We start from the raw sequence: 25,615 nt of genomic DNA, 5'->3' as shown, positions 1-25,615 counted from the left end.
AGGTGGGGTTGGGGTGAGGAGCTTGATGGGGGTGGAGGGATTAAGCAAAAAAGAAAAATATTCATGGACATGGACAACAGTGTGGTGATTGCCTGGGTAGCAGGGGAGAGGAGAGTATGGGGGGATAAGTGGTGATGGACAAAGACTTGACTTGGGGGGATGAACACACAATATAGTGTACAGATGATGTGTTGTAGAGTTGTGCACCTGAAACCTGTATAATTTTGTTAACCAATAAATTTAATAAAAAGGAAAAAAAGTTTCAGGTAGTATCATATCTTTATAGGACTGCATAAACACAGTAAATTAAATTTTGCTTTAAAAGGCAACTATAATCTTTGAATCTAAATAGCTTGCCATGGAAACTTCAGTATAGGTTATTTACTTATACATTTCTCTCAAATATATAACCACTGTGATGTATAAGAATAGCTTAAACTTTTTTAGAACTTAAAATTTATTGACAATAATTTTTTTATTTCTTACAAGAATGAATTTGCTAAAAGTAATTTGGCTGCTTACCATTTATTTTGAACTACTTTTGTAGTGTCATCATCAATGTTCAGTGTAGAAATGTAGGCATAAAGGATGCCATAGAAAGGGTCAGATTTTCCTTCATTCTTCAAAGCTTTTACCTTTAATTGTTTAACCGTATAGACATCAACTATTGTATTTACTAAAAATAAAAAGAAGTTATTATAGCTCTCTCTATATATATTCTAAGAAGTCCAAAGAATTATATGCAAATAGAAAAGCTACAAAATTCAAATAAGAACATGCAGAAGTTTCAGTTAAGTAGCAAAAAATTATTATATTTGTGCCCTGGCTGGCGTAGCTCAGTGGATTGAGCGTGGGCTGTGAACCAAAGTGTCGCAGGTTCGATTCCCAGCCAGGGCACATGCCTGGGTTGCAGGCCATAACCACCAGCAACCACACATTGATGTTTCTCTCCCTCTCTCTCTCTCTCTCTCTCCCCCTCCCTCCCTCCCTCCCCTCTCTGAAAGTGAATAAATTAAAAAAAAAAGATTACTGGTTGTAAATGCTTTTAAAAAATTATTATATTTGCTATATTAAAATTGATTATATAAATGGGCATAAAAGCAAAAATAATTAAAAATAGGAAACAATGGGAAATTAGTCTTCATTAAAATGAAGAATTTATGATCATCAGACGATACCATTAGAAGAGTGAAAAGGCAAGCTACAGAGTGGGAGACCCTAGCAATCTATGAAGAGAGAAAGGATTCATATCCAGTATATCTAAAGAATTCTTAAAAATCAATGAGAGTGGGTCTTGGGCTTGTGGCACATGTTCCCTGAGATGAGTGATGTAGAAGCTGGTGGTGTCATTGTATTCTCAGACCTGAGGGCTGTGATTACCTCCAAGATGGTGGCCTAGGTAAACATGGCTTATCTCCTCACACAACCATATCAAAATTACAACTAAACTATAGAACAACTACCACTCAGAACCAGCAGAAATCAAGTTGAATAGGGGTCCTGCAACCACAGAATTAAAGAACAAAACACGTCCATCCAGACTGGTAAGAGGGGCGGAGATGTAGAGATGAAAAACGGGCTGGTCCCGCACCCATGTGTGGCAGGAGGTATATCTTGGGAGCAAGGGGTCCCAGCCCCACTTCAGGCCCCCCAGCTCAGGGTTCCCGTGCCAGGAAAATAAGTCCCCATGGCTTCTGGCTGGAAAAACCAGTGGAGATAGATTCGGTGGAAGAAACTGCTGGATTCCCAGGCAGTTCCTCTTAAAGGGCCCACACACAGACTTACTCAGACTCACTCCCACTGAGCTCCAGCACCAGGACAGCAGCTTGAAAGTCACCACTGGCATATGGTAGGGAACTGAAGTGTCTGGCTTCAGGGTGAGAGCAGGGGGGCAGCTTTCTCCAAGACAGAACTGCGGGCAGAGGCCATTGCTCCTCTTCTGAGCCCTCCCCCCACAGAGCCACAAAGTGCTGAGGACACCATATTGGAGACTCCATCAACCTGGCTCACACTGTTTGCTCCAACCCTGATGATTCCCTGCCCCTGCCCCACCCAATTTACAGGCCCACCCAAGCAGTTAACAGTGGCTTTTCCATATGAATGACTTATCTTGGCACAAGCTTCTGATCTTCCTAAATCCTCTCAAACAAGCAGCAGCTGGCCTCACTAAGCCCTTGTACCTTGCTAAGTGGCCCCAGGCCAAGCACTAGCAACAGCTGGCCTTGATTCTTAGCCTGGCCTCTCCAGGGCACCTCCAGGCCTAGCACAAGAGGCAATCAACTGCCAGTCACTTTATAGCTTATGCCAAATGGCCCCAGAAAGAACACAAGTGGGCACCAGAGCCCTGTAGAAGTAAGCCCTGCTCTGTGGAGTGGGCCCCTGCACAGCTGATCCTCCACAGACAGCAGAGGTTGGTGGTCAAGGCCAGTTGTTGCAACTGACTGGCCTGGGTAAATCCCTCCCATTGACCTGCCAACAGCAACCAGGGCTCAACTACAAGAGGAGGGTGTACTCTGCCCAAATCGGGGGTGCACCTCAAGTACCCGGCTTGGGTGATAGGGAAGGCTGTGCCACAGGACCCCACAGGACACCTACTACCTTAGGCACAGATTCAAAGCAGCTCTACCTAATACATAGAAACAAACATAGGGAAGCTGCCAAAATGAGGAGACAAAGAAACATGGCCCAAAAGAAAGAACAGATTAAAACAACAGAAAAAGAACTAAACAAAATGGAGATAAGCAGTCTATCAGATACAGAGTTCAAAACACTAGTTATAAGGATGCTCAAGGAACTTAGTGAGGACCTCAACAGCATAGAAAAGATTCAGTCAGAAATGAAGGATACACTAATTAAAGTAAGGAACAATTTACAGGGAATCAATAGCAAAGTAGATGAAGCTGAGAATTAAATCAATGTTTTAGAACATAAGGAAGCAAAAAAAAAAAAAAAACCCACACAGAACGGCAAGAAAAAAAAAAGAATTAAAAGCAAACACAAACAAAAAAACCAAGGATAGTATAAGGAGCCTCTAGAACAACTTCAAGTGTACCAACATTTGCATCATTGGGGTGCCAGAAGGAGAAGAGAAGAACAAGAAATTGAAAATCTATTTGAAAAAATAATGAAAGAAAACTTCCCTAATTTGGTGAAGGAAATAGACATGCAAGTCCAGGAAGCACTGAGTCCCAATCAAGGTAGATGCAAAGAGGCACACTCCAAGATACATCATAATTCAATGACAAAGGTTAAAGATAAAGAGAGAATCTTAAAAACAGGGAGAGAAAAGATAGTTACCTAAAACAGAATTCCCATAAAACTGTCAGCTGGTTTCTCAAAAGTAACTTTGCAGGCTGGAAGGGATGGCAAGGAATATTCAAAGTGATGAAAAGCAAGGACCTATGATCTAGATTACTCTATCCAGCAAACCTGTCATCTAGAATTGAAGGGCAGACAAAGAGTTTCCCAGACAAGCAAAAGCTAACGGAGTTCATCATCACCAAGCCATTATTATATGAAATGTTGAAGAGATTTATTTAAGAAAAAGAAGATCAAAACTATGAACAATAAAATGGCAATAAATGCATATCTATCAGCAATTGAATCTAAAAAACAAACCAAGCAAATAAGCAGAACAGAAACATATTCATAGATACAGAGAATGGGTTGATGGCAGCCAGATGGGAGGGGGGATTGGGGGAATAGGTGCAAAGGTGAAGGTATTAAAAAACACAAATAGGTAGTTACAGAATAGTCATGGGCATGTAAAGTATAGTATAGGAAATGGAGAAGCCAAAGAACTTACATGCATGACCTGTGGACATGAATAAAGATGTGGGAGCTGCCTGAGGGTGTGGGGGATGCTGGGTGGAGGGGGGCCAAGGGGGAAAAATTGGGACCATTGTAATAGCACAACCAATACAATATAATTGAAAAAAGAAAACAAAAAAATCAACAAGAAAAATATAGTCAATTTGATTTTTCATCTCTCCTCAGATTGGCAAAAGGTTATAGAGACTATTTTGAAAAGTGGAAATACAGCAGTTACAGAGTAAGACTACAGTATCTTTCACTATGTAAAATAAAGCACCACAGTCCCCAATTTTGGCCTTTTAAAACTTCAAATAATACTTAAAAGTCACTTACAATTTATGGATTCTTTCAGGTAACTGTTAATTTCATCATCCAAAAGACTTGTTTCTTTATTTTCTCTTATGAAATTCAATAAGATGTTAGCTTCTGGTGTATCTTAAATTGAAAATATGTAATAATTAAAGATCAAACTGATTACTTTTTAAATAACTGTCAATGATCCAAAATTATTTTTAATGGTAAAAAAGTGAAGACAAAAAGAATGCAATCAAATAGAATATTAGGCAGACATTAACAATGTGAAGTAGCATTCTATTAACATGGAGATGTACACAGCTATTGTTAGTATAATGAGCAGCCTACAAAATATGCAGAACAATTTCCTTTTGATTAAAAAATGTACATATATATGCAAAATTATCTCAACGAATATATATTAAAGAAATGATTCTCTGTCATAAGATAGTAGATTATAGGTGATCTTTTTTTCCTTTTTATAATTTTGTTATTTTCTGAACTTCATGTTATTTCTTTTCTAATCAGAAAAAATTATTTTTTAAAAAAGATTATTTGAAAGGTTTGCTCCTCAACTTGGGATGTGAGTATCCTTAGGAATACTCAGATAGGGTGCCAGAAGGCAAGAATGTGATTTTGAAAAAGAGCTCTCATGTGACTCTGACACCCCAACCTCTACTCCAATACCTGATTGTCTTTCAGTCCTCCCTCATCCACCCCAACATTCTACCAATCATCCTGACGATGCCTGGAACTTAACCAACTAGGCAGTTAGGTGTTTCTTCTTCTTTGCTCCTGTAACACCACAAATTTTACCACTATTCTTTCTCAGAACTAGACTGAAATTCCTTGTAAGCAGTTTTCCCTTTTCATCTCTGTATTTCCAGTATCCAATGCACACAGCGACTATCTTTCCACTCATCTGACCATCCATCCACTCATGTCCTGCCTTATTCCGGAAAGGATTTATCTTAGCATTTGGCAAATAAAAGACATCCAATACATACTTATAAATGAATGAATGAATGAATGAATGTTTTTAAAACACTGAGAATTACTGCACACTAGATGAAAGCAGATGCTGAAGCGGTGCCATAGAAATCAAACCAATGAGCTTCCTGGAATGAAAGCTGATAGGAAGAGTGTGGTACAGGCACTGCCATAAAGATCCCTACTGACAACAGGGCTATCGGGGTCTGTCAGGAGTTCTGCCCTCCTTACCTGATGGAGGCTCTGAGGGCAGAGAAAAAGGAAGCCTGGATATCCTGGCTAGGATAGAGGCTTAAGCCATTAGAAGTTTTATTTTCTACATGGCAGGTGTAGAAAATTAGAAATAAGACTGACTTGAACAAGCACATTGAAATTCATGCACCCTTATAAGTACTCTCTTTTAAATTGTCTCCTTGAGAAAAAGGTATTTATTCTAATGTTGGCATTGCTCAAAACACTTTGGCATTTTAATGTTTTCAGAGCCAAATGTAAAACATCCATTAAATGCCTGTCTCATTAACTTAGTCTTGAATTTTTGATACAATTAGTCTTGTCAGGCTTGATAACCTTTTTCAAAAGATAAGTCCAACTGTCTTTTAGATATTTTCCCAGGCCAAATTTACCCTTAAAGGATGGAGATTTTCCATCACTGATGTTACTAAAGATAATAATAATAAATTAATTACTTTATTAATAAATTACTAAAATAATAAACCATGGTATATATACCCCTCAAAAAAGGGGGGGAATTAAAGAATAAGACTATGGTTGTATCATCACCAATTTACTACAAAGCAGCCACAGCAATCCTTTTAGAACTTAGTCAGATATTGTCACTGCTCTACTCCAAACCCTCACCTGGTCCCTCCTTTTCCTACAGTGTAAAAAGCCAGCAACATTTTTTTTTTATCAGCCTGTAAGACCTCCTTTTTTAAAATATATTTGATCTTTTTTTTTTCCCCAGAGAGAGGGTAAGGAGATAGGGAGAAAAACATCAAGGCATGGTTGCCTATCATGCACCCCTACTGGGGACCAGCCTGCAACCCAGGTATGTGCCCTGACTGGGAATCAAACTGGCAACCCTTTGGTTCACAGTCTGGTACTCAATCCACTGAGCCACACCAACCAGGGCACCCTGTAAGGCTTTCTTGATCACCACCATTTCTTCTGTGAACTTGAACTTCTCTGCCCCCACTTTATCAGCTCCAGCCACTCTGGTCACCTTGCTGTTCTGCCCATAGGCAGCCACATTCCAACCTCAGGGCCTTTGCACTGGCTGTTCCCTCTGCCTGGCCCTTTTTGCTGTGGTTAAACCTCTAACTGCCTCAACACATCTTTGCTCAAGTTTCATCCCCTGGCCCCGAAGAAGCCTATCTGACTACCCTCTATAAACAATCACCATACCGTGGCATTCTGGACCCTCCTGACTCTGCTCCTCTTTTGCTTCTTAAATATTCTGTAATTCACAGGTGTGGTACATTTATTATTTATTATCTGCCTCTACCTGCTGGAATGTGAGCTCCATGAAAGTGGAGATATTTGTGTCTTATCACTGTACCCCAGAACAGTGCCCACTACACAGCATGTGCTCAGTAGATGAGAGTTCAGCAAAGAACAAATCGTTGAGTGTTGCATAATCTCCCATGACGCTGCTTTCAAGGAGACAATACTCTGTGGTGGATGTGAAGATCCAGGGTACTTATATAGAAAAGTATCCTGAGTCTTGTTCTTTTACATCACATATCATAGTACTTCTGCTTTTAAAAAACTCAAATAATGGTTTGGTCAAAGATATAAAATTGCTTTGTAGTTCTCAATAACCCTTGATGCTTTGTTATTGACCAGTAGAGTGAGCTTATGTTTAAGATGACATGCTATATTTATATCTCTTGAAACTGTGGAGGGTAATTCAATTTTGGGGAATTCTGCACTATTCTTTAGTGTTGGGCTGACCTCTCTCTGCACCACAAAGCTCTTTGAAGATGCTTACAAGTTCCAATCTCCTGTCTCTCCAGGCCCTGTTCCCCTGATTTCATGCTCAAATAAGCTACAGCTCCTTTCAACAACCATTCCAGTGGGCCTGCTGAACATTTAATTACAGTTATGAACTGATAATACTACACATATGTTCTTGGTGCTCTAGCACTAAATTATTTAAATGTAGTAAAACTGAATTTATTTTAAATAGTCAATAGTTTAGGTTATCTAAGCTATAGCATTGACCTTTCAAAATTCATCACAAGGGGTGATGCTTTAAAAATGAGTCTGGCCCTGACTGGTGTGGCTCAGTTTGTTGGGCATCATCCTGCAGGGTGAAGGGTCACTGGGGGTTTGATTCCTCATCAGGGCACATGCCTGGGTTGTGGGTTCAGTCCCTGGTCGGGGCATGTATGAGAGGCAACTAACTGATCTATGTTTCTCTCCTTCTCCCTCCCTTCCCTTCTCTCTCAAAATAAATTTTTAAAATATAAACTAAAATAATATAAAAATGAGCCCGGTCTTTCATATTTCTTTAGTAAAGATATTAAAGACATAGCTTATGGTACATTTTTAAAAGTCATTCATTTTTATTTATTATTTTTAGAGAGAGGGGAAGGAGGGAAAGAGGGAGAGAATCATCGATGTGCAAGAGACACGAGAGAATCGAACCAGTGACCTTTCAGTTCCCAGGCCAGCCCTCTGTCCACTGAGCCACACCAGCCAGGGCAACAATCATTCATTTTTAATTTAAATGAAATCCAAGCTTTGTTTTCATTTTTAAATACACAAATATTGGAATAGCTAACACAGTCATTTCCAAAAGGATAAAGTTCAGATAACCTTTACCTGGATTAGTTGTAATAATGGTTTTTGAGATCACAGTTGCTGTCATGCAGTTCCGAAATCTGTCAAAACTTATTCTTACGTCTGAGGCAAATATTACTGTTTGGGGGAAAAGGCATTTTAAAGGCATTACTATATGGAGGGATAAAAACTGACAAATATTGAACACAATCATTGAAGTGCAAATACCTGTTTCTCGTGGCATCCAGCTCTGTGCAAGTAAAATGGATTCATTATCCCAACTGCACATTTTTTAAAAGAAGTGATAAAAATGAAATACATTAGAAAAAAACTCATAGTAAACATTATTTACCAGAAAGAAAAGAATATCTTAAGGGCTGGGGTTAACCATCCCCCATGTGATCAAGTGCACAAGTTAAAAATATAGGCTTTTCCTACATTTTGCAGGGCTGCACTACTTCACAGAGCATTTAGTATTTCTGTGAGCAAATGTTCCTCCAATACCATTAATCTCTGACAACTTCTGCCCCATCAGTTCTTTCTTTTCCCATCACTCAGGTCACTTGAAGCTGCTTGCAACTGAGTGACTACAAGTCGAAAGACTAAAGTCACTCTTTCAGACTATTAAGCAAGAGCCCCCACAATGGATACACTGCCCAGGGAACTTTTAAGGCTCATTTCAAATGAAGTGCCTTCTTTGGTACCCAGGCAACTGGAGTCTCAACAATGCCATGTAGTACCCTGCAGTACTTCAGAATGTAGCCCCGCCCCACATCCAACACACCAAGAGCCCCACAGAGTCCAGCCTGTGATAACACTTGCTTTTCTATCATCTTTCCACGGCCTGGCTCCAGGGTACTACCCAAGGAGTCATGGAAAGTCTGGCATGTTATTATCAATGGGACCTAATAAATCACATTTTTAATTAAAAAAATACAATAATACAGAAGTTACAATGAGTCCACCTAAGCCACAGGTGGCAAACACAAGGCCTGTGGCTGAATCCTGCCCTCCACCTTCTTTTATCCAGCCCTGCACCCTGTTCCTAAGCAGCGGCAGCACCAAGCTCCGTGCCCCCAGTTTAGGAGTAGTTACATTTATACAGTCTTAAAATCATGTTCGCCCCTTTGAAGGCAACTGTGAGGTTGATGTGGCCCCTGGTGAAAATGAGTTTGACACCCCTGACCTAAGCAATCCCATGTCATCTAAAGATCTCATTTTAAGGCAATCTTTTTAAAAAAGATTTTATTTATTTATTTTTAGACAGAGAGGAAGGGAGGAAGAGAGGGACAGAAATATCAATGTGTGGTTGCCTCTCACACACCCTCTATTGGGGACCTGGCCTGCAACCCAGGCACGTGGCAACACTTTGGTTCCCAGGCCAGCACTCAATCCACTGAGCCACACTAGCCAAGGCTCATTTTAAGGCAATCTTATAGCACAGACTGTAACAATTCAAAATATAAGAGAGCGACTTTTATTTTTAAAATTTTCCTCCAATCATTACTCCTCTCCTGATATTAAATCCATCATCTTTCTGATAAAATAAAAATGTTCTGTCTTGGTGATAATAACAGGGATTTCACAGTTTGGGACAGATATGGGAGGTTACCATATCATTGCAAAAGAAGACTCCATCTCATCATAGAGTTTAACTTCACACCTCTGGCCTTTTCTTCGGTCTGAAGTTGTAAAGTATTTTGGCTCTCCAACCTTAGAAATGGAAGGAAATTGTTATTCTTCACCTACAGTTGTAGATGTATCTACACATTTGTTGATAGAAATACTCAGATATTTACTCTTTAAATACCAGATGAAAAATACCAAAATAGCAAGAATCACTAATATACATTTGATGATTCAAAAGCACCTGTCTTAAACTAGGTATATTTAGCTGATGTTATTTACACAGCTTGATTAAAGAGAAGTACAAAAATACATATTTTAAGACTGTGGGGTCTTTTCAACATATCAGAACAATGTTCCATGACAAGCCCACGGATGGTATCTATGTGGACTCATTGAGGTTGAAAGTGTATTTTCAACAACTGTATATCCCCATGGCTTAGTACAGAGCCTGGCACTGAGTTCACGGGACTGAGTGAACTCAGTCTCTCTGACCCTCAATGTCCTCATCTTTCTAGTGCAAGTATGAATGCCAGTACCTCTTTGGTCCCTTCATAAGAATAAGGTGAGGACCAAATAAGGGATGTATGGGAAAAGGCTTTGACATGGCCTGATTCAATCCACACTGTGGGGTAAGAGGACCATAGCGATGAAGGTAAATTCAGGGGCCCTTCTGTGCCCCCAGGGGTTCTCACATGGAATAGCAGGCACCTCTGACAGCTACACAGCAACAACCCAAGTACAGACAATCAGATGGCTGCCCTCTATGTCACTGTCACCACTGTCTCTATTGGCAGGGTTGAGATTCATGGGAAGGTGCTGAAGAAAGACTCATAGCTACCAGCAGAAGAGTAGGATCTAGAAAGAGAGTTGGAGGAAAGGACAGCCAGAGTAGCAGAGAGGCCTGCCATATCACAGTACATAAAACAACTATACAAAAAGGAGTTTAAAGTATAGAGACCTAAGCAGAGGTAAGAAGGAAGAGAGAGCAGGTTAACTAAAGATGGGAAGAAAGGAAATGTAAGAGAGATGGAAGCAAAATGGGAGAAGGCAGGCAGTGAAAAAAGAAGTAATGCAATCCCTTGGAAGAAGGCACTAGACTCATGGAGTAGAGGTGGCAGGGGTGGGGGAGGTATGGAAAGAGCTGGTGCAGGTTTTTGCTTACATTCATACTGAGTATTAGAAAATTTTTACTACACTGTAATATGACATCATTTAGGATTGCAGGAAAATTAAGAGATCATATCCTGCCTTTAAGTAAGAAAAACTAAATTGCTGAGAAAATGATTTCTCCTATTTTTCATGACTGTCATGTAGGGTGTTTGTGCCTCCTCCTCAGTTATACTGAGTCCCCACTGTATGGCTGGCACTGTGCTGGGCTGGAACCAGATTGATGAACAAGCAGACATGCATCTGCCACCAATGGCCTGTCATCGGGTATAGGTGACACTCTTACTGGTCGGTCATTTAATACAGAAAAGCAATTAGCGATTACTTACAACATTAACTATAAGTACCTAAGTCACTTTCCCTTTTTTTTTTTTTTTTTGTCTTTTGACTCCATCATTTTATACATTGAGGAACTGGTCTTGCTCCTTTAATTTTCTTTGTGTACTTTATTTTGTGAAATTTTAATCTTGATGTCCACCTCTTAGTCCCTGCCAAGTGGCTCTAGTCTGTCCAATGGAGTTCAAAACTTGGGGAAATAATTAAGTAAGAGGGAGATGCTGATGCAACAACTGGTAAAACACCCCCAGAGCTCCATGGAGTGTTGTACTTCCCTGTTTTTCACCACATGACGCTGTGCAATAGGTTGTCAGGCCCCTTCTAAAGTACAGTGGGTATTCTCACTGCCCCCCCGCCATCTTAGGACCGCTCTGAGAACAGACACAAAATTGACTCCTTGATTTATACAACTTACACCCATTTAAGTAACTTCATGGAAATCTTCACATCAATGAATTTACCCTTCCCATTTATATCTTTGTGTTTTTTTCCCCTAAAGATTTTATTTACTTATTTTTAGAGAGAGGAGAAGGGAGGGAGAATGAGAGGGAAAGAAACATCAATGTGTGGTTATCTCCCACACACCCCCCACTGGGGACCTGGCCTACAACCCAGGCATGTGCCCTGACTGGGAATTGAACATGAAACCCTTTGGTTTGCAGGCTGGCACTCAATCCACTGAGCCATACCAGCCAGGGCTTCATTTGCATCTTAGTTTAACCAAAGTATGAAAGGTTCTCATATAGTTAGTGGATCACTTTTGAATGTGTGTTGCTTTTAACATTCGAATACAATTTTATTTTGCTGCTCATTTACAGATAAAGTGCTACTTTCCCATTAATGAGAAGTGATACCATTTTCTTAATTCAACTGACTATGGATCAAGATACAGAGGAATATTTACTTCACCTAGTTACTACTTTCCAAACACAAATTAAGTGATAGAACTCCACCACCAAACTGAACTTTGCTTTGTTGAAGTTTTGACTTACCGACCTCACAGCTGCAAGCACATTAATAATTCTCCCATCAAGACTGTGTCCATTTGCAACAATATCGCTCAATGAATAATAATCCCGAGACTCTTTAACAGGTAAGTGTATCAAAGAAAGTAACTTGGTGTCCACTTCACAACTGGAACAAACTTTTACTGTTGAGTGATCTTCACTGAGCAATAGTTTACAGTCACTAAATTGTAAATATACACACAAAAAGTTAATATCAAATGACTTTTTAATTAAAAAAAATACAGGTTCATAGTTAAATTATTTTTATTATAATTTAGATGATATTAAGAAAAATTTTTTAATTTACTCTTAGAAACATTGAAAAATATAGTAAATTTTTTTTTGTCTACATTTTCATTAAGAAAATGTTTTGAGGACCGATTTGTGCCTGACTGCTAAGCATACTAGTTGTCTAACCTTACTCAAGATTCTGAGCTTCAGTTCCCTTCTCTATGAAATAAAGGAATAAAAGCACTCTAGACCACGTTTGTTATCTCTATAAAGATATAGCTTGATATAGGGATCTCTATAATACTGACCACCCTGCAAACAGACTTGAAGTCAAGGATTGTACTTCACTTACTCCTGCGATGCTGTGTATGGAATAGATGCACAATATTAACTATTGAACTTGAATTGAGGCACTCCTCCTGCTCCAGCCAATCAACTTCCAAGTCCTCCTCATGGGGTTTCTTTCAAGTCCTCTAATGCAGGCCCTCCTCCCGCTCCTCTTCCACTACTGCTTTAGGCATTTATATCATTTCTCACCAAAAATATTGCCCTGTCTCCTCCTACAGTATCCACCTAAGGTAGCCAAAGTGATCTTCCTAACCCACCAGTATGAGTGTATTATTTCCCAACTCGAAGACCTTAGAGGCTAGCCATCACCAAAGAATGAAGTTGGTACAATGGGCAAAATTGTCTCTGGAATGTTTCTGCTTCTCTCTCAAGCTTTTCCTCCTGCTGCTCCCCTGCCCTGGCCCTACATCAGCCATATCAGCTAAGACTAGCTATGAAATTGACATTTTTAGACAAAAAGAAATAGTAAAAAATCATCAGTTTAATGTGGTTCAACCTACTATTTACTGTTCTGAAAAAGGCCAGGAGGTTTCATGTTTGTCCCCCTTTCAAGAATGTCCTTCCCTCTACTCATTCGTCTAGTCATTCATTCATTCCATAAATACATACTAAGAGCTTATTCTACTGCATGACTAAGCTCTAGGAATGGAGGACACAGTGTTGAAAAAGACAGCTAAGACCTTGCATCTCATGGAGCTCACATGTGTGAGATAAGACAATTCATCAAATAATAGTAATTGGGGCTGTGATGATAAGAAACAGCACAGGGCGAAGTTGTAGTAATTAACCATAAGGTTGACTACCAACTCAATAGATGGGAAAGGTTTAAGGAGGCGATATTCAAGCTGACACTTCAAGGAGAAGGAGCAAATGAGTCAGGCTGAGACTGGGCTCCAGCTGAACCTGCCTCTTCGCTCAGCTCCGCCCCCCTACCCGCACCAAGTATCCTTACAGGCTGCTCCTGAGAGCTCCCTTCAACAATCATTTGCACAAAAATCCTCCTCCAGGCTCTGCTTCCAGAGAACCTGAACTAAGGTAGTAAGGCATGTAAGTAGAGTTACACCTTGATATGAAAATATACATATGTGAATTTCAAGATTTATCTTTTCTTCTCATTGTTCGGTTTAATGTGACTAGAATCAAATTTTTATAAGTCTAAGAATGAGAATCAAAGTACTAAAAACAAAGCCATTTTTTTCATACAATCATATATCAAAATAAATTATCTCATAATAAAAAAGTGAGGAAGAATTAAAATCCTAATTTTCAAATTGAAGTATATACCTTTAGTAAGCTCTCTGCTAACTTGACACACAAAAGCTTATTAGTAATGATCATTTTAGCACAAAGCTTGTTGATCTCTGTGCTAGATATTTACCTAGGAGTTGTAGGACTGAATTTTTCTTCTCTTTCTAATTCCTTTCTTTGGATCAGGGGATTTTCAATTATCACTAAAACAGAGGGAAAAGTGTGATGCTATTACAAAAAAGTAATAGAATAAATAAATGTTACTGCTAATTCTGAGTTGGTGTCATATATCCCTCCCACTCATTTTCTTGTGTCACTATGAAAAACAGAACCCTGGAGTATGACCATCAATTTGATCCCTGATGACATTTTTATTTTTGCTTCGTGTTTAAATGCCAACATATGACCCATCTTAACATTATTTTATTGGTTAGTTACACTGAATATTTCATTTGAGTACAAGATGCCTATCTATATTTGATTTGATTACAACATGCCCTTTTATAAACAATTGATCTTCACCCAATTCACAATTGCTCTCAGAAAATAATAGTGGTGGGGCAGAAAGAGCAATGCAAAATCTGGGTCCTGACTGGAGTTCCACAACTTAATAAGCTTATGAATTAACATTTCAGGGCTTCCATTTCCTTATGGCCTATGTTAGACCTTTTTATGGTCTATTTTGCTAATTATTCACACAGTCATTCCCTTTTTACAAAAGAAAAATTGAAGCTCACAGAGGTTAAACAACTTTCTTGAAATTTTATATCTAGAAAGTTGTAGAGCTAGAATTAGAATTGTTCTGATTTAAAATTCTGTAATCTTTTCACTCTATCACACGAAAGTCCTATTTAGATTTATAATCATCAACTTTATGCTTTTAAAATCCCTTATCCTATTCATCCTCACAGCTACCATCAACATATAACATATTTTAATACCAAAATATATCTTTAGCTCTATATAACTAATGTTCTGGCATTTATCCAAGGAATGTTTCTAACTGTACTGGGTCCTGTGAAGTCTGCAAAGTTTTCTGCCTTCAAATCCGTATGTTCAATTACTTATGCAGTTGGAGAGATACTAATATAACTATGAAAATTAATAAGACAAGGCAATATATGATTAGGTGCTAAATAACTGGTATGGGTAATAGCTTGCTTCATACTGCAGTATTGGAGAGTAGTAGTTTAATTACCTGTATTACTCTTTACCGTCTTTTTTTCTACCATGATAGAAAGCTGGTATGTGTGCTTCCTTGTTCCTGGCATAAGGCTAGACATGTCATCTATCAAATGACTAAGTTCTATACTTTTTAAAAATAATTTTCCTTAGATTCTTATTTATTTAGTTTTAGAGAGAGGGGAAAGGAGGGAGAAAGAGAGGGAGAGAAACACTGATGCCCCATTGGGGACCTGGCTTGCAACCCAGGCATGTGCCCTGACTGGAAATCAAATCTGTGACCCTTTGGTTCACAGGCTGGCACTCAATCCACTGAGCCACACCAGCCAGAGCTATGTTCTATACTTTATACCAGACACACTATCTCACTTAACATTCACTAGACTCTATAGTGAATTGATTTGTAGGGTATTAATTTGTAGTTGAGGCTAAAGAATTAAGAAATTTTCTCAAAGCCACCTTGTGAAATAAATGTTGGAACCAGGATCTATCTACTTTCAAAATCCTTGTTCTTTTTGTTATACTACACAGTACTTCAGAGGGATATTGGGGTGGGGAGAGAATGCAAAAGATTTGGTATTTTAGTCTGAAAGTAGAGTTTCTTAAAATCCATTAAAATTCAAATATCAGCTTTTATCAAAATCTATTTAGCAGCCCTATTATTTAAGTGATTAGAGCAATAATAGAGATTGATATAAACTGAAATATGAAATAAACCAAAGATATAAAGCTACCTAGTAAAAATATGTGGCTATCATTTTATATGTTTCAAGTACTAATGCTGAATGCCTTGTATTATGCTATTAAATTTTGACTTTTTCTGATAAGGTTCTTGAGAATTGTGCCTTACAGTAAGTCCCCTTATCCATGTTTTCACTTCCACAGTTTCAGTCCAAAAATATTAAATGAAAAGTTCCAGAAATAAATTTTTATAATTGTTCTACTTCATTAGTTATTGTTGATCTCTTACTATGACTAATTTATAAATTAAATTTTATAGAAAAAACACTGTGTGTGTGTGTGTGTCTGTGTGTGTGTGTGTGTAAAATATGGTTTGGTAGTATCTGCAGTTTCAGGCATCTATCCATTGTAGGTCTTGGAACTTCTCCCCTGTGTATAAGGGGGACTCCTCTATTGCATTTTGTCTGCTTCAATGTAGTTATCACAAACGTACCAAAGGAATAATACTATAATAATAACAGCTTAATAATCAATACCAACTTACCACACTCGCCAACCCGAAAGCTGTTAGAAAGTGATCTGATGTAATCTTCGTTGCCCCATGATGTTGCATTTACAAAATGGATTGGTGAGTCACGAATGGTGAAACTGAAAGTGTACCTTTCTGATCCAATATCTAAGGGAAAACCAATGCTTTTATTTTGCAAATGAAGTGTTTCATTATAGTTCTGTACAAGTATTATTATAATAAAATATTCAAAAACATGATATAAAATATTATTTCAGATAAAGGGTCTGTAATAATTTATGTTTGCTTTTATGGGTTTCAAAGCTGACAAAGTAGATAATCACCTCACTATCACCCCCTCTGTCCCCTTTCCCCAGTTACCTGTATATTTGGAAGATAATGGCATATAGGCTAGAACCATCCAGACATTAGCATAGAGTCTCCATTTCTTTCTTACTGTTACTTAACCTAAATCTAGTTCAGATCTAAATTATTTGGAAACAAATAAGCATGTGCTACTAAATAACACCACTAGAGGTCAGCAAGTACATTTTTTTCCCAATAAAATATCTTTATGGTTTTTGCTAATTAAAAAAGTAACCCAGGTACTTCTGGTCAAGATGGCAGCATAGGTAAACACAGCTCGCCTCCTCGCAAAACTATGTCAAAATTACAACTAAAATATAGAACCACCATCATTCAGAACAGTCAGAAATCCAGTTGAATGGAAGTCGAACAATTGTGGAATTAAAGAAACCACATCCATCCAGATTGGTAGGAGGGGTGCAGACATGGAACAGGCTGGTCCCACATCCATGTGTGGTGGATAAAAATTTGGGAGGGATATCTCATGAGCAAGGAGTCCCAGTCCCACATCAGAACCCCAGCCCAGTGTTCCAGTGCCAAGAAGATAAGCCCCCACAACTTCTGGCTGCAAAAACCAGTGGAGTTGGTGGAAGAAAGTTTGGAGTCCCAAGCAGTTCCTCATAAAGAATCTACACAAGGACTTAATCAGACTCATTCACTTGGAGCTTCAGCACCTGGGTAGCAGCATGAAAGGCACCAGTAGCATAGAGGGAGAAACTGAAGTGTCTAGCATTAAGGTGAGAGCAGGGGGACAGCTTTCTCCCAGACATAAAGGTGGGCAGAGGACATTGTCCTTTTTCTAAACCCTCCCACCACAGAACCACAGTGCCTACAGGTGGTGCCAATCTGAGACTCCATTAACCTGGTTAACGCTGTTTGCCCCACCTTGGAGAGCCCCAGAGAATCTGTCCCACCCAATTTACAGGCCCACCCAAGCTGTTTATCTATCTATATGAATGGCTGGTCTTCTCTCATGTATCACAACTTCCTAAATCCTATAAAACAAGCAACTGCTGGCCTCAGTGAGGCCCCAGTCCCTGTACTTTTTGCTAAGTGGCCCCAGGCATGGCGCTAACAGCAGCTAGCCTAGATTCACAGCATGGCTTCCTCTGGGAATCTTTAAGCCCAGCACAAGTAGCAGCCATCTCCACTGCTTTACAGATCAGGTAGGGTTCCCTGGGCAAAACACAGGTGGGGGCTAACCTTGGCTTGCACCACCTGGGAAACCCCAGAGCCTGCATACCCAGTAGACAGCTACAGACCATGTTGGAGCACCACCACCCTGCCTCTGGACAGCTGATCCTTCATGGGAAGTGGAGGTTGGTGGTTCGTGGTCACAGCCAGTCCATGTAGCTGACTGGCCTGAGTAGATCCTTGCCATTGACCTGCCAGCAACAATGAAGGCTCAACTATAAGAGGAGGGTATACTAAGCCCACACAAAGAGCACACCTTGAGTACCCACCTTGGGTGATAGGGAAGACTGTGCCACTTGACCCTATAAGACACCTACTACATTAGGCCACACTACAGGGACATGGAGTCAATGCAGCTCTACCTAATACATAGAAACAAACACAGGAAGGCTGCCAATAGAGAAGACAAAGAAACATGGCCCAAATGAAAGAACAGATCAAAACTCCAGAAAAAGACCTAAACAACATGAAGACATGCAATCTATCACATGCAGAGTTCAAAACACTGGTTATAAGATGCTCAAGGAACTTAATGAGAACTTTAACAGCATGAAAAAGATCAAGTCAGAAATGAAGGATACAATAATAAAAATAAAGAACAATTTACAGGGAATCAATACCAGAGTGGATGAAGCCAAGAATCAAATCAATGATTCAGAACATAAGGAAGCAAACAAAACAAAACAAAACAAAACACAACCAAGCAATCAGAACAAGAAGAAAAAAGAATCAAAAAAAAAAAAAAAAAAAGGAGAGAGAGAGAACAGTGTAAGCAGCCTCTGGGACAACTTCAAGGGATCCAACCTTTGTATCATAGGGGTGCCAGAGGGAGAAGAGAAAGCAAGAAAGTGGAAATCTAATTGAAAAAATAATGAAAGAAAAATTCCCTAATTTGGTGAAGGAAATAGACATGCAAGTCCAGGAAACACTGAGTCCCAAAAAAGATAGATGCAAAGAGGCCCACTCCAAGACACATCATAATCAAAATGCCAAAGGTTAAAGATAGAATTGTAAAAGCATCAAGAGGAAAGAAGTTAGTTACCTACAGGGGAGTTCCTATAAGACTGTCAGCTGGTTTCTCAAAAGAAACTTTGCAGACTAGAAAGGATTGGCAAGAAATTTTTAAAGTCAAGATTGCTCTACCCAGCAGAGATATTTTGAATCGAAGGGCAGATAAAGAGCTTCCCATACAAAGAAAAAACTAAAGGACTTCATAATCCAAACCATTATTATATGAAATGTTACAGGGACTTAAGAAAAAGAAAATCAAAACTATGAACAATAAAATGTCAGTAAATACGTATCAATAATTGAGTCTAAAAAACTAAGCAAACAAGAACAGAGACAGAATCATGGATATGGAGAGCATTTTGATGGTTGCCAGATGTGAGGGGGCTATGGGGGAATGGGTGAAGAGATGAAGGATTAAGAAGTACAAATAGGTAGTTACAGAATAACCATGGGGATTTAAAATACAGCATAGGAAATGGAGTAGCCAAAGAACCTATGTATGACCCAGGACATGAACAATGGTGTGCGTATTGACTGATGGAGTTGGGGGTGCTGGGTGGAGGAAAGCAAAGGGGGAAACACAGGGACTACTGAAATAGTATAATCAATAAAATACAATTTAAAAAAAGTAACACAGCTTAACATACCTATATAAATTATAGATATCTACCAAACTGTAATTGTTATTTTTAGAGCAGGGACTGGGATGGGAAGAGTTGGGTGTTAAATGAAGAATTTTACCTTTCAACTCTAGACCTTCTGTACTGCTTGAATTTTTAATGAAAATATATTAATTATATTTTATATGTATATGTGTGATTTTTTAAAAAACCAAAAAGCACATTTTCTCCAAAAGAGGAATGCTGTACACATAATCATAAAAAGTAATCAAACACTGCCCTGGCTGGCGTAGCTCAGTGGATTGAGCACAGGCTGCGAACCAAAGTGTCGCAAGTTCCATTCCCAGTCAGGGCACATGCCTGGGTTGCAGGCCATGGCCCCCAGCAACCGCACATTGATGTTTCTCTCTCTCTCTCTTTTTCCCTCCCTTCCCTCTCTAAAAATAAATAAATAAAATCTTAAAAAAAAAAAAGTAGTCAAACACTACAGAAGTGGTCCTCTACTCTCACAGTCTGATAGGTGAAAATGTTATCTCATTGTTGGAACTTCAGCTAATATTTAAATATTGACTTTTTTCTAATTCATGTATTTTTTAAATTTTATTCTTATTTATTCTATTACAGTTGTCCCATTTTTTCCCCTTTGCCCTCCTCCATCCCACCTCATCCCCTTTCCCACAGTCCATCCCCTCCCACTGTCTATGTCCGTAGGTCATTCATACATGTTCTTTGACTACTCCCTTCCCCTTCTTTTCACCATTCCTCACTTCTGCCTTTCCTCCAGCAGCTGTCAGTCCATTCTTTGTTTCCATGTCTCTGGTTCCATTTTGCTCATTAGTTTATTTTGTTCATTAGATTCCTTTTATAAATAATATCATATGGTATTTGTCTTTTACCACCTGGCTTATTTCACTTAGTATAATAGTCTCCAGTTCCATCCATGCTGTCACAAAAGGTAGGAATTCTTTCTTCTTTCTTTTTGCTGCATAGTATTCCATTGTGTAGATAAGCCACAGTTTTTTAACCCATTCATCTACTGATGGGTACTTACACTGTTTCCAGCACTTGGCTATTGTAAATAGCGCTGCTATGAACAACGGGGTGCATAGGTTCTTTTGAATTGGTGTTTTGGGATTCTTAGGGTATATTCCCAGCATGGAATTGCTGTGTAATAAGGCAGTTCCATTTTTAATATTTTGAGGAAATTCCATACTGTTTTTCATAGTGGCTGTACCAATCTGCATTTCCACCAACAGTGCACCAGGGTTCCCTTTTCTCCACATCCTCACCAGCACTTGTTGTTTGTTGATTTATTAATGATGGCCATTCTGACTGGTGTGAGGTGATATCTCATTATGGTTTTAATTTGTATCTCTCTGATGGATAGTGATGTTGAGCATTTTTTCATATGTCTATGGGCCACCTGTATGTCTTCCTTGGACTGGTGTCTATGCAGATCCTCTGACCATTTTTTGATTGGATTATTTGTCTTCCTGGTGTTGAGTAGTGTGAGTTCTTTATACATTTTGGAGATTAAACCCTTGTCCTGTGTATCTTTGTTTGCCCATACAGTCAGTTCCCTTTCATTTTGATGGTTTCTTTAGCCATGCAGAAGCTTTTAAATTTGATATAGTCCTCTTTGTTTATTTTTCCCCTTTATTTCCCTTGCCCTAGGAGATATATCATAAAAATATTGCTACATGGGATATCTGAAATTTTACTGCCTGTTTTCCTCTAAGACTTTTATGGTATCATGGCCTATATTTAAGTCTTTTGTCCATTTTGAGTTTATTCTGGTGTATGGTGGAAGTTGGTGGTCTAGTTTCATTGTTTTTGGCATGTACCATTACAGTTCTCCCAGCACTATTTATTGAAGAGACTATTTTTACTCCATTATATGTTCATGCCCCCTTTGTCAAATATTAAGTGACCATAGAGATATGGGTTTATTTCTGGGCATTCTATTCTATTCTATTCTGATCTATGTGTCTGTTTTTGTGCGAGTACTAGCCTGTTTTGATTACAGTGGACTTATAGTATAGTTTGATGTCAGGTATTGTGATCCCTCCAACTTTGTTCTTCTTTCTCAAGATTGCTGTGGCTATTCAGGGTCTTTTTTTGTTAATTCATGTGTTTCAAGTTACCCCCCTTTTAGAGTTTATAAAACAGACATACTGATTTTCTCAAATTATTCAGATGGTACTCCTGATCTAATTAATTATAATGAAATAAAGTGAAGACAAATGAGTTTGGGTGGGAGATGACATCTTTGTTATGTATCTCAAAAAAATAAGAGGATATTAACATGAAACAAAATAAAAATAAAGATACCTGTAACTATACCATGAGTCAAATAATACAGTCACAATTACTAAATGATTCAAGCAAAATTAATGTTTTCTTCTGCCAAAATTATTAGATGGCTAACTAGAGCTCTGATTCCCTCAAGCTGTATAAAAGCACTTACACTGTCACCTTTAATAAATACCTTTGACACTTCTAAAGATAAAAGTAGTGAGCTGCGAGATTTGACATTCTATCTTGTATCTTTGCATGTTAACTGCAATAGTTTAAAGGTGAGTTGATTTTGAAAATTCAGTTTTAGTCTTGGATTGTGCTTCCATAATCCCAAAAACTGCACTGTTCAAGCAACTCAAATAAGAACAACTAAAGCCAAAATTAACTGTATTTTCCACAAATGAAAGATGAATTTTTTTCACTGAATTGTCTGGTTGTTTGAGTAAATATGTAGATACTGTTACCAGATCTCTTTCCCTCGACACTACTGTGATACACCCCTGCTCGAAAACCTTCCTCCTTAGCACTTTCTGTCTTATTAGAGTTTTACCTGTGTACCTGCATCTCTTAGGCTGAAAGTGACAGTTAACATGGAGTTCTTACTACAGGTCATTTCATTCTCACATAACTTCTCTTTATCCTGATTTCACAGCTGTACATATGACAGTTTTCAGATCACTCAGTGACTAGGTGAGGACAATTTCATATCACTTAGTGACTAAGTGGGCTCAGTCAATCTAGCTCTAAGTCCATACTCTCATACATTATGATATCTGAAGATGATATGAGATTACATACAGTTGCCCTCTGCTATCTTTATGCAGGGGTTCCACAGAAGTACTTAATAAATACACATTAATGAGTTAACACATTAAACTAGCTATTTTGGTATTGCACATACAAGCCTTTAAAATTGTTTGAGAAACATCAAATAAAATAATTAAAAATGATTTTAATGTCCTTATACATATAGCCTTAACTTGAGTACTTTACCATACAATACAGAACATGGCCATTGCTCTTCAGGAGTTAAACAGGCAAGAGAAATTTAATCACTTAAATATACTTTGTTGTAGTCAGAAGTCACAAGTGATGAAAAATGAAGCAAAGAATTAAACAGAACTCAGCTTTTTCTGTCTGGAAAGCCTCTGACATCTGTTTTTCCAATAACTATACCGATTATTTTCTGAAAAAACAAAAAGGTTATAGAAGACATATTAAACACAGATGTAGATGATAAATTTAATTTCGTGAACTTGTCCCTTTATATTTTACTGGCTCTAACTAACATTTTTGACAAGGCACCATTTAAATGTATTTATTCCAGAAAAACATCTAAAATAACTTCATTAATCATCAATTCCACAAAGAATAGTACAAAGTAATAGTAACTGATATTACAAATATAATCATTTAATGCTTTGTATGTTTCTACTTTCTTTTTTTTTTAAAGATTCTATTTATTTATTTTTAGAGAGAGGGGAAGGGAAGGAGAAAGAGAGAGAGAAATATCAATGTGTGGTTGCCTCTCACACACCCCTTAATGGGGATCTGGCCCACAACCCAGACATGTGCCCTGCTGAAAATCAAACTGGTGACCCTTTGGTTTTCAGCCCACACTCAACCCACTGAGCTACAACAGCCAGGGATCTACTTTATTTTCAATCACTACATAAAGCACAGTAACTGCCCTATTATATCAATTCTCACTGAATTTATTCAAAGCACATGTATAATGCAATTTAATTTGCCATGATTTTCAAAGCTTTCTTTTATAGAGAGTTTTCTAACAATCCACATAAAATTGCCTAGCTTCTTAATCCAAACATGCTGGACAATAATTTAAATTAAATTGCAAAGAACTTGTATATTACTGCTAATAAATTTAAGCTCTTAAGTCCTAGATCTTAAACTTTAAAGATATTGACATCTCAAATTTTTAACGTTCTCTTTAGTGACTACAAATAAAAATTAAACATTAAACAGTGTTTTGAGAAGTAAAAATATTACCTTTTTCTGAAAGGATAAACCTAAATTTATTAATCTAGCAACTGATTTAACCTTATAATAACCTATTACATTTAAAATACATTCAAGTTTTTCAGATTGCTATATCCTAGCTGAGCTATTAGCTAGTGTCATTACATTTAGACCAGGGGTGTCAAACTCATTTTCACCAGGGGCCACATCAGCCTTGCGGTTGCCTTCAAAGGGCCGAAATAATTTTAGGACTGTATAAATGTAACTACTTCTTAACTGTTAAGGAGTTGAACTTACATTCAGTCCTTTGAAGACAACTGTGAGGCTGATGTGGCCCCCAATGAAAATGAGTTTGACATCCCTGACTGAGACACACTGTTACCATTTCTTAAATTCCATATGCTTGCAGATCTCACTGAATTTTGTTGGGAAAACACAACTAATGAAAATACTGAGTAAAACTTTCTTACTGAAGAGGCAATCAACAAATAGTTCACTGTTCAAGGAAAAACTGTAACAGCAATAATTATTTTTCACAGTAATAATTCTTTAATCACAAACTGTTGTAGTTACATGTAAATTTATCCTATTTTTAGAAATCTGATTTGCAAATGCCAAATGTAAACAGCAGATTGCTCAGAAGCGGGAAAGGTAAATGACTATAACTACTTTACAATAAGTTCTTCACCTTATAAGATGATTCTATCTAGATTTCTTTTAAATAAATAAGAGTCTTGTTACATTTGAAATGATTGAATTCCCCCACAACCCTTCCCCTTAAAATGAATTTTCACATAATCACTTCAGGAATACACCTGTTGTGTACCTTTGTGTCATAAAAGCAGCATAATCGCAAGTATTGAAGTCTGTAACGTCGATAATTTGATTAGAGAATAGATACTGCTGAACAAAAACATTTTAACTTTACAAAGATAAGTTTGAATGGTTATTGAATATTTAATTGAAATAATACAAATCAACTTTGGATCAGTTTGAACAATCGCTAGTCATATCTACAATCCCCTCCTCTGTAGAGAAAAGAAAGACTAATTTTCATTTAGCTGGCACAAATACAAAGACATTTAGCAGTACTTAATATAAAATGATTAGATAAATGTCATGAGTACTTACATACTTCTCAATTATAAAAGCATGTGTCAAAAGAATCAATTTTGAGGTAACATAATATTATCACATAAAATTTCATTATAGAACAACCAAACCACTACATCATTGAAGCCTACCAGATGTGCCATATTTGGATGCAGATCTGAAAGTGCAGTGAAGTTCTTCAATGCAAAGAAGGCTGCCATCCTTTTAACTGCATTTTAGAAAATACAATTTAGATGCACAAATTAAATAAATGAAATAAACCATAAAAATTCTAAGATTTAAAAAACACTTATTTAGAAAAGTGCTGGATAGTTTACTGATTCTTTAGGAAAAGGTTTTATTACAACTGTGAAATATAAGTTAATAACAGGTTACACCTGCAAAAAAACATGTTTCAAACATCCTTTTATAGTTTTGAATGATATAGGTTAGTTTCTATTTTAAATTCACTTTTCAAAATGCATATAATTTATCATTTTTGAGCACCCTGCAAATGGAGAGTTTCAGATGAGAGATGATTCAATGGGATATTTGTGGATTTAAATATTGAGGGAAAAAGCCTTCTTTTAAAAATATTGCAAAATTCTATTGCAAATACCTCAAATCACACATTCGGTTACAGTGTGTGTGTTTTATTTATTTATTTTCAGAGAGAAGGGAAGGAAGGGGGAAAGAGAGGGAGAGAAACATTGATGTGTGAGAGAAACATCAATTAGTTGCCTCTCACATGCCCCCAACTGACCTGGCCTGCAACTCAGTCATGTGCCCTGACAGAGTATCGAACTGGTGACCTTTTGGTTCAGCACTCATTCCAA

At 37.9% G+C, this 25,615-nt stretch overlaps 1 protein-coding gene across 3 annotated transcripts in view; it reads right to left on the bottom strand.

Moving 5' to 3' along the window:
* MEIOB (meiosis specific with OB-fold) overlaps positions 1-25,615 on the bottom strand; it is a 40,862-nt gene that overhangs the window by 8,309 nt on the left and 6,938 nt on the right. For 2 of the 3 annotated variants that reach the window (XM_028523502.2, XM_036021072.1), the window contains exons 2-11: positions 24,932-25,008; positions 22,836-22,893; positions 16,255-16,386; positions 13,978-14,050; positions 12,006-12,201; positions 9,494-9,594; positions 8,110-8,162; positions 7,924-8,019; positions 4,147-4,248; positions 523-676 (exon numbers count right to left, since the gene is read on the bottom strand). In XM_028523502.2, the coding sequence (XP_028379303.1) occupies positions 523-676; positions 4,147-4,248; positions 7,924-8,019; positions 8,110-8,162; positions 9,494-9,594; positions 12,006-12,201; positions 13,978-14,050; positions 16,255-16,386; positions 22,836-22,893; positions 24,932-25,000 (1,034 nt within the window). In that variant the 5' untranslated portion in view covers positions 25,001-25,008. The remainder of the gene's footprint in view (positions 1-522; positions 677-4,146; positions 4,249-7,923; positions 8,020-8,109; positions 8,163-9,493; positions 9,595-12,005; positions 12,202-13,977; positions 14,051-16,254; positions 16,387-22,835; positions 22,894-24,931; positions 25,009-25,615) is intronic. The other variant, XM_036021073.1, reaches the window with a different exon arrangement.

The sequence above is a fragment of the Phyllostomus discolor genome, chromosome 3, assembly GCF_004126475.2.
Source record: "Phyllostomus discolor isolate MPI-MPIP mPhyDis1 chromosome 3, mPhyDis1.pri.v3, whole genome shotgun sequence".
Lineage (NCBI taxonomy): Eukaryota > Metazoa > Chordata > Mammalia > Chiroptera > Phyllostomidae > Phyllostomus > Phyllostomus discolor.
This window is presented reverse-complemented; position numbering and strand designations above follow the sequence as displayed.